This window comes from Trifolium pratense, linkage group LG1 (genome assembly GCF_020283565.1).
Source record: "Trifolium pratense cultivar HEN17-A07 linkage group LG1, ARS_RC_1.1, whole genome shotgun sequence".
NCBI classification, from domain to species: Eukaryota; Viridiplantae; Streptophyta; class Magnoliopsida; order Fabales; family Fabaceae; genus Trifolium; species Trifolium pratense.
Window position 1 is genome coordinate 40,174,988 of NC_060059.1, and position 9,459 is coordinate 40,184,446.

Sequence of the window (9,459 nt, forward strand, 5' to 3'; positions counted from 1 at the left end):
ACACAACCCTACACTCCTAGTCTCCTACTCCTACTCCTATTCTACTCTCTCTATCTAATCCAGCAACTCTATCCTACAACCTATACCTCTCACTATGTCACGTCACTCAAATACTACTTTGTTCTACTTTTTTGATCCACTTTTATTTTATTATATTACTTTCTTTTTTTTATTAGTTCTCTTGTTTTTTAACAGAAATTTCTGTAATTACATATTTATTACACTGTCAACTTTTTTTAATAAGCGTGAAAATTTTTAAGGGAGTTTATATTAAAGGACTGATAGAGTAATTATTGTAATTAAATAAAGTAATTTGTGTTATAATAAAAGAAAATATTACTCCCTCCCTCTAATCCTTTAAATAAGAAAAAATAGTTTTGCGTTTTTAACTTTTTGTATAATACAAAAATACTAAAATACGACGCAAATTTATGTCGGGTGGAGGGAAACGGGGATACTCGAACCCTATCGAGTATGGATTTGAGTTCTAATTTTTATCCTCGTTAAGATTTGGGATGTATGAGAATACCCGAATTTTATGGATTTGAAGAAAGCAAAATCCGTTTCCGGCCCATTGTCATGCCTAGTATTTTGAACTTCTTTTTCTTTCATAAAAGTGTTAATTTGAACTTGAAATAAGTGGGTGGGTGTGCATGTGTTAAATGGGTGTAGCACAGTTCCACGCAGTAACATTTGATAACCGTTGATTTAAGATTAGATAGTCTAAAACTCTAAATCAAACATTTAAGAATCAATGTTGAATTCAACCGTCTAATCTTAAATCAACGGTTATCATGCGTTACAGCTCAAAAAACACCATAATTTGAATTCAACAAACAACCAAAATTAGCTAAATCACATTGCTACACTGATTAGTTTCACCATAAGAATGTTGAACCGCCACCTCTGATCAGTTTCAATATGGCGATGAATCTTTGGTTGTTACTAATGTCCTACCACCAAAATTGAAATACTAAAATATAACAAATTTGAATAAAAATTTATAGTAAATTTTAAAGTGAAATTTGAATTTAATTAGAATTTTCTTTCCTTTACCCAAAGTTTTCTCCGACCGCCACCATTTCTCGTAAAAATATCTAGTATCCAGCCCATTAAAATGTACAACATCTCAAATTTCTACATTCACAACCGCTTGACATAAAATGCATCTTTCTTTCATTTTTTTTTCATTTAAAAAAAATAAATTGAAAGAAAGATGCATTACCAAGTTCATTGTATCTATACCATCGTTAAAGGGACTTTTTTTTTTTTGGTTTCTCGTTAAAGGGACTTCTATCTCATCCTAAAAGTAAGTTTAAAAGATAAGAATATTCAAATACATTTGAAGAACCTCAACAATGTGAGACCCCAATTTTAATAAGCATGACAATGTAATAAACCACATTATGCAACCTTAATTGCTAATTTTGCAACCTTAAATGCTAATTTTGCATTTGATATATCTGTAACACTTTAATATAATATGGTCAAAATGGCTTCCAAAATAACATTGTTGGAAAGTCCACATTTCGCATGTTCAAAATAACATTTTTAGAGGAGACTGTGTGAACATATCATCTTTAGTGGAGCAAATTGTTTATTTTTCTTGGTTTTGGTTTATAGGCCGAACAGGGAACAATGTTAATTTAGTTTTCTCTGAATTGCGTAATAATCCTTTAGATTGTTTTCAACGTATCTAAAGTGATCTATTCTGAATTGTAAGGGTTGAGTACCCCTTGTACTCCTTATAATTCATTTTTTTGCTTATCAAAAAAAAAAAAACACTATGATGATTCTATGATATCTAGATCCTTTTTATTCTCTTGTAATTCTGAAAACTTCATTTCATCATATCATGTGACATGGTGCAAATGGACCAGATCATGGTATAATGACTTAAAAAGGAACTTTACAATGATCAAATTTGTAAATGTAACAAAAAATTATTGAAATTCAAATACATTATATGTATGCTCCTACTTGTTTCAATTGAATGGACAATACAAAGAGATTTAGATATGGAAACTGATGTCCTGATGCATTTTAGATTTCAATGCCTTGAACATGTAACCGCGCGCTACCACCGCCGTACTAATGATGTAAGAAGCTACAAAAGAAAAGAAACAAATATTGTATTATGTTCAGCATTACATAATTATGATACAAGCTATGTGATGGAATCAGAAATTTAACATTAACAAGAACTGATAAAGATGAAATGATTATGTACCTCAAAAAGTTCAAAGGGGCTGCCTTGGCGATAGACATCATTCTTCTTACTATTGTCAACTGGAAGAAGGGCGTACAATAATGCTCTGACTGCAATGAGTAAAACAGCAGTGCTTCCAAGACTCACAAATACAAAACCATAGTTAGGTAAATGGCCTGATTTTACTGCCCTTATTGCAATTCCTATCTGCCAAGCAGTTAAAAAGATATTAAGAAACTAGTTTATGGCTTAGTTTCTTAAGTTATCAAGTTTCAACTGTTTGAAAAATTGCATCGAAGTTTCAGCAATAAAACAAGTAAACAACCCTTCTATCCCCTAAATATGTGAGGCGCTGTCACAGCGGTCCTGAATGTATTGAAATTAGAAAAACATTGTAAAGTGTGAATTTGGTTAGTAATTTTATTTCATGGACCAAATGACTAATGAAAGATATATTCGATAACCAAACTAAATAATGAAAGAAGCATTAGTAAACCAAACTGACCGTCCGGATGCCAGTATTTTTCATCTGCTGAGTTTAAAGTCTGATCACCGTCCGGTCCTTCTCCGCTTGAAGCCGGACCAGGAGGTGAGAGTTCAAAGACCGTTTCGATTCATGGCAAATTGGACGATGGATCAACCCTTTCCTGAGCTCGTCCGTGAGTCCTGGATTGATAATGGTAATTGGAATCTGACTGTTGCAGGCTTTAAAAACAAAGTTGAGGTCTGGAATAAAACCAAATTTGGTAAATATCTTTCATAAGAAAAAGTGGCTGCTTGCGAGGCTTGAGGGTCTTGACCGGCGGAGAGCGGTATTGGATTCTAGAAGCCTTCAGGTACTCCAACGAAAAACCTTTCAACAATACCAAGATATCCTAGCTCAAGAGGATTTATTTTGGTACCAGAGAGCTCGACAAGATTGGATCAAATTTGGTGACAAAAACACATGTTTTTTCCACATGTCCACTGTTGTGAAGAAAAGAAGCAGCACGATTGAGATGCTCCAAAATGAAGAAAACAAGATGGAATTTGATCCTAATGTTCTGAAAAATATGGCAACCTCTTAATTTGATAATCTTTATAAAGCCTGAGGCGATTTAGTTGATTGGCACATTAGGGGTACTTATCCAACTATACCAATTGAGACCCTCAGACAAATTGAAGCCATCCTTCTCAAGGCGTTCGACAAGGAGATCCGCTGTCCCCGTATCTCTTTGTCCTTGCAATGGAAAGATTATCCCATCTGATATCCTACAAGGTATCTAACCGGGAGTGGATGCCAATCTACCTTTCAAGAGAAGGTCCCCCTATATCGCATCTATTTTTTGCGGATGACCTTATATTATTTGGGGAAGCTTCTCTATCTCAAATGAAGATTATTACTGATTGTCTCAAGAACTTCTGTGAAGCCTCTAGAGAGAAGGTTAGTATGGAAAAATCAAGAGTGCTTTATTCAAAAAATGTTCACTTTCAAAAAGCACAAGAGATAAGTAATGCCTCAGGTTTTGAACTGTCTTCAGATTTTGGGAAATATTTAGGGGTACCTATTCTCCATTCTAGCCAGAAAAAAGCAAACTATTACTATTTCTTAATCAATAAAGTCCGGAAATGCCTCTCTTCTTGGAAATCATCTACCTTGTCTTTCGTGGGACGTGTTATTCTCGCTCAATCTGTTCTTGCTGCCCTTCCTACATATGTTATGCAAACCACGCTCCTTCCGGAAGGGGTTTGTAAGCAGATTGAAAAGTTGGTGCGTGATTTCATTTGGGGCTCGCCACTGATAATAAACGAGGTTGGCACTCTGTAGCTTGGGAAAATAGATGTAGACCCAAGGAGCAAGGTGGTTTAGGAATCCGAAATATTCACTTGTATAACAAATCTCTCCTCATGAAACTAGCTTGGAATATGCTGGAAAACCCTTCAGCGCTCGGAGTTCGAGTTTTGAAAGCCAAATACAAGTTTGGTAGTGATATCCTGTCCCTGAGGGGAATTGTAGCAGTTTGGAAAGATGTTATATCTGGAATGCATTGGAATATCCGGTAATGGGAAAAAAAATCAGTTTTGGACAGACTCTTGGTTACCGTCGGGTATTATTCTCAAGGATGTCGCAACTACACCTCTCACTGAATCACAGCTAATCACTTCTTTGGCGGATCTCTCCGATAACAATGGTAACTGGTCACTCACAGTGGTAGAGGATCTCATTCCCTATCAAATTATTGATCAAATCTCGGGTTGTACACCGCCCTATTCAATGTTGGGTGAACATTCTCCATCTTACGATTACCTTACTGTGTCATCTTATTCTAGAGTATCACGTTGGTCGAATGTTTGGAAATGGGAAGGACCCCAACGAATTAAATGTTTTCGGTGGATGTTATATAATGCGGGCTGAAGACTAATGACAAGAGAGTGAGGTTCGATATTGATGCAAATGATAGGTGTCCGTTGTGCTCGACACACACGGAAACTCCCATCCACGTTTTACGTGACTGTGCAATCCAAGTCGGTCTGGCAACTGAATTTCAATTTTACTCATCAAAACACACAAAACCTCCCGAGTTGGTTGAACGTGCACCTGACGCCATCCAACGAGTTGGGTAAGTTAGATCAGCATATTATCTTCGGAATAACTATTTGGATGATTTGGTTGCAGAGGAACCAAGTTGTTTTTTCAAGAAGAGGCTTCTCTCATCAAAGTGCATTGCATCAAGTCCATAACTTAGTGGCAGACATCAACAGGGCCAAAATAACCTTTCCTCACATGCAAGGTAACTAAGCTAATATTGAAATTAACTGGAAGAAACCACTCAATGGTTGGGTCAAATGTAATTCAGATGGGGCTGTTATGTCCGCTCGTCACAAAGCAGCTTGCGGAGGTGTTATCCGCGACGAATCAGGTGCATGGATTAGTGGTGTATCTCGAAGCGTGGGGTATTGCTCGGTTCTAATGGCGGAACTTTGGGGTATCCAAACTACTCTTTAACTTGCTTGGAACAAAGGTTTTCGACGTATATACATGGAAAGTGATTCGACTATTGCAGTGTCTTTGATTACCAAGGGGTGCCCTCCCTCCCACCCTTGTGCATCCATTGTCTCCCTCACCGATCGCCTTAAGATGCGGAGTTGGCAAGTTCAGTTTCATCACATTTATAGGCAGGCCAATCAAGTCGCTGACTGGATTGCAAACTACGCTTTATCTATTCCTACGGGTTCTGTTATTCTCTCCCATCCTCCCCCGGGTTGCTATAACCTTCTTTGGCACGATGTTGCAAATGTTTATTTTAATCGTCGTATTCATTTGTAATTTGGACTAACGGCCTCCTTCTTAGCAAAAAAAAAAAAAAAGTAAACCAAACTGACTAACAAGGAACGCATTTATAAATTGTTTTGTAACTTCAATACATTTAGGAACCAAAATGATGGTTTCCTCGCAACAAAATCTATGCTAAAGCAAACAATGTCAACTATGACTCTATGAGAATATGAATATCAACACAGTTAAACCGACACTCAGGTCATGCTAGGAAAACAACTTGTGGAAAGATGGATGATTCCAATTTCCAAGTATGCCAATAAGCTTGACATAACAAAACAAAATTCAACTTACAGGGATCCCAACAGCCCATGATTTAGCAGTAGCAGTGACACCTTTGGGTAGACCATTCATTCCACGCCCATCTTCACTGAAACCTCCAAGGAAGTAAGCACCTAAAAACCACCCTGCCAACCATTGAAACACATCCAACAAATTTCAAATCTCTCATATAATCTCTCCAAAATAAAAACAAAAAAAGTTCAACTCGCATGGTTATAAAAAAAAGTCTGCAACACGAATCTCAGCCACATTATCAAAAAGTTTATGTATCTACAGCCATTATGCGACTTTGATTAAGGCCAATGAAGCGCAGACACAGATTATGGCATAGTGGACACGTGGAGGAGACTAAACACACCAGACATGTCTTCAATGTGAAGTGTTGGTTATATGTCCTAAGGTTACATGAGCCTATTCAACTGCAATGTGCCGGTGTCGGACACCAAACACACCGTTGGTGTGCCACGTATTAAGGCTGCATGCATGAACCTACTTAATGGCAATTATTGACAATATGAAACACTACGACACGACAACAATTTAAAACCTTGATTCAAAGACAATAATAAATTTCACAATCATGAAACCAAGCATACCAGCTATAAATGGATCAGCAGTATGCAGAGTCTCAAAATCCAAAATAGAGAGTCCATGACTGTATCTTCCAATTGTCGCAAACAAAAGCAAAGCCAACACATCACCACCAGCAAACAAAGCTACACGCCTACAACAAAACATGAATCCTCATCATAACCACAAACAGAAACAAAAAAATGAAAATTAACATCAAGTTTTCATTTTTAAGAAAAAAAAAACTAACAATTTAATAATAAAAAAATAAACCCAAATGAAAATTAACATCAAGTTTCCATTTTTATGTAAAAAACCAACAATTTAATAATAAAAATAATTTACCCCCATTTTTCAATACGAGAATTATTGTTGGGTTTGTCAAACTGAATAACACCCTCCAATGGAACATCCTTGTCACCAACAAAAATTGTTTGATCATTGGCAAAAGGAGGTGTTGTTGAAGAAGTTGATGGTTTTGGTGGTGAAGTTGATTCTATGCTTCCTTCAGCTTTGGCTAGTGTAAGATGCAAGGTTCTAATGGAACTTCTTCTAGTGAACTTTGGTATTTGATTATTGAAGAATGAGTTTGAAGTGATGAATTTGGTTGAAGACGAAATGGAACAGTTTGTAAACATGGCTCCACAAGGACCTTGGATATGGCTAACAACAAGTATCATTATTATTTACAACTTTCAAACGTTTGTGTTTGTGTTTGTGTTGATGTTTAACGATGATGTTCATTTGTTCTTTTTATGCTTTCTCATCCACACAATTAAATTTTTCTATGTTTTTTCTTTTCTATTTCCAATTTTCCATGTTTAAGAATTAAATTTGTTATATTTAAGAATTAAATTTGAATTCTTGAAGGATTCATTGTTTCGTAAAATTCATCAATAACTTGAATTCAACAGCTTAATTTTTTTTTATGGTTTATTATAAGTTATTTAAAAAAGAGTTTTATTATAGAGTAATTATCCACAGAGAATTTGCGATTAGAATTTTACTATTAACTATGAATAAGTTAAGTATTTGGAGTTCTCCTCCTCCTCTAACACCGGCTGTCACCGCTCTTTCTCTTCTTATTGATCTACTAGATAGAGGTGATTTTGGGTCAATTTAGGTCTAAAATTACCCCTTCAAATCGTTTTTCTTTCTATTTTAATCAAATAAGTGTGATTTCCACATATATTTAGTATTTCATTTGTTTGTTTTTGTGATTTCATCATCCTTTGTTTTGATTTTCCCGTCTTAGTGCGCAGTATTGTTATCCCATCAACGCTACAGATCCGAAGACATGGATATTCCGGAAACTTCAATATAGTCAAATACTCCCTCCGGTCCTTATTATAAGAAACACTTTGACAAAATCACACAGACCAAGGAAGGTAAATTTTCTCATTAATGATTCTAACATTTTATGTTATATTCCAAAACTAACCTTTGACTAGCATGGGAAATAGGTCTCTCTAATTAATGCACTAGCATTATAATGAATTATTTGATTGTATTTAATAAGGGTAGAAATGGAATTGTGTCAAAGTGTTTCTTATAAAAAGGACCAAATAAAAATTCCAAAGTGTTTCTTATAAAAAGGACCGGAGGGAGTATGTAGGCTTATGCAACATGTCATTATATGCTATTAACACGGATGTTGTGAGTTTGTTCGCAGATTCATCATTTTTGTTTTTAGCAATTTTGAATTTGTATTGCATCGATGTACTCTTATCAATTTGAATGAATACCTTTTATTTAGTCAAAAAAGAAAAGTTAAGTATTTGGAGTTCGAGCTCCGATTCATGAATATATAATGTGATGTTTCTCTCAATTGAGTTAAGCTCACGGTGACAATAAAATAAAAAATGAAAAGGTATGTGTTACAAGTCATAGATACAATAAATTTACCATCGTTTGGCGATAACTAATGTTATGATGCATACAAGGTTTATTCTCTCTTTTTCAACCAAAATTTCTTATGCAAGAGTCACATATCAAAATTGTGATTATTTGTTTAAGTGGTTCAAAACTCTTACCATTTTGAACAATTTATTGTTGGTAAAAATAAAATAAAAAAATTATAAACTGAACAAAACTATTTTTTTTTTGTCTTGGTCAAGCTTAAAAGCACACAAACTTTAAAAGTAATAGAAAATTTATAGAGCACTAAAATAAAATTTTGTAAATTTTTTATAATGTTTGTAAATTTTATAATCATAAAAGTATATTTAACTCTTTACTATGTTAGGTAACAATTAGTCAGTTTTTTCTTCTATTTAAAATATGAATCCAACTTTTCGCACCCTGAAATTACCAAACTAACCCTCTTGGTTTCTAGGATGCGAACACTTTTCCGCACTCTAAGTAACGAGTGTCAATATTTTTAGCTCAAATTCACCACCTAGAATGGAAAAAATCATGAAAACAGGAGTTTGCATTCTAGAAAGTGAGCTCAACTGCAGTTTGCTATCTAGAAAGCGAACTCCCCCCCTCCCTTTTTGCTATTTACACACTAGTATCCTAAGTAACAAGAGGGGTAAACTGGGGTTTTCAGGGGGTGCTCATATATGCCGGGCCAGAAGTAATTCTCTTTATTTGTTTCATACTTAGCCTTGCACATCCATGTGAAAATGTGATAACAATTTCGCGGCCCATTTATTTCTGTGTTTTTGGATCGAGGCCTTTATATTGAGCATTCAAGCTTCAAGTTTTTGGATCAAGGATTTAATTTTTGGAGATTGTTTTTGCCACCCTTTTTATTTTTTCATGCGCTAAACGAATTTAATAAAATTTTCATGTTTGTTATTTACGTAATAGGTACCTCAAATAATTTTGTGTATGACGTCCGCTATTTAAGTAGTAGAAAGGTATAAATGAAAACGCTTAGGGCGCACAAAAAGTAAGTAGGGTGACAAATGAAAATTTCATCTTCTTGTCATATAAGATCTGTGTGTTTTTGTAGTTTTTTGAGTGTCTTTGTTGTTTCTAATTCATTTTTATCTAAGCTATGTTACCATGATCAATGAGAATTTCTTTTGCCACTCTATCATCTTCTCGCGCGCCCTTCTAATTTCATATTTTACCC

The 9,459-nt window shown here is 35.0% G+C and overlaps 1 protein-coding gene across 1 annotated transcript; it reads right to left on the bottom strand.

The window, feature by feature from the left end:
* Positions 1 to 1,781: 1,781 nt before the first annotated feature.
* On the bottom strand, positions 1,782 to 7,194 carry LOC123917365. Its single transcript, XM_045969070.1, has 5 exons — positions 6,723 to 7,194; positions 6,404 to 6,531; positions 5,820 to 5,932; positions 2,231 to 2,416; positions 1,782 to 2,107 (listed from the first exon to the last, which is right to left on the bottom strand). The coding sequence occupies exons 1-5, from the start codon at positions 7,055 to 7,057 to the stop codon at positions 2,078 to 2,080; spliced, it is 792 nt and encodes a 263-aa protein (XP_045825026.1). The 5' UTR covers positions 7,058 to 7,194; the 3' UTR covers positions 1,782 to 2,077.
* Between the last annotated feature and the right edge of the window lie 2,265 nt (positions 7,195 to 9,459).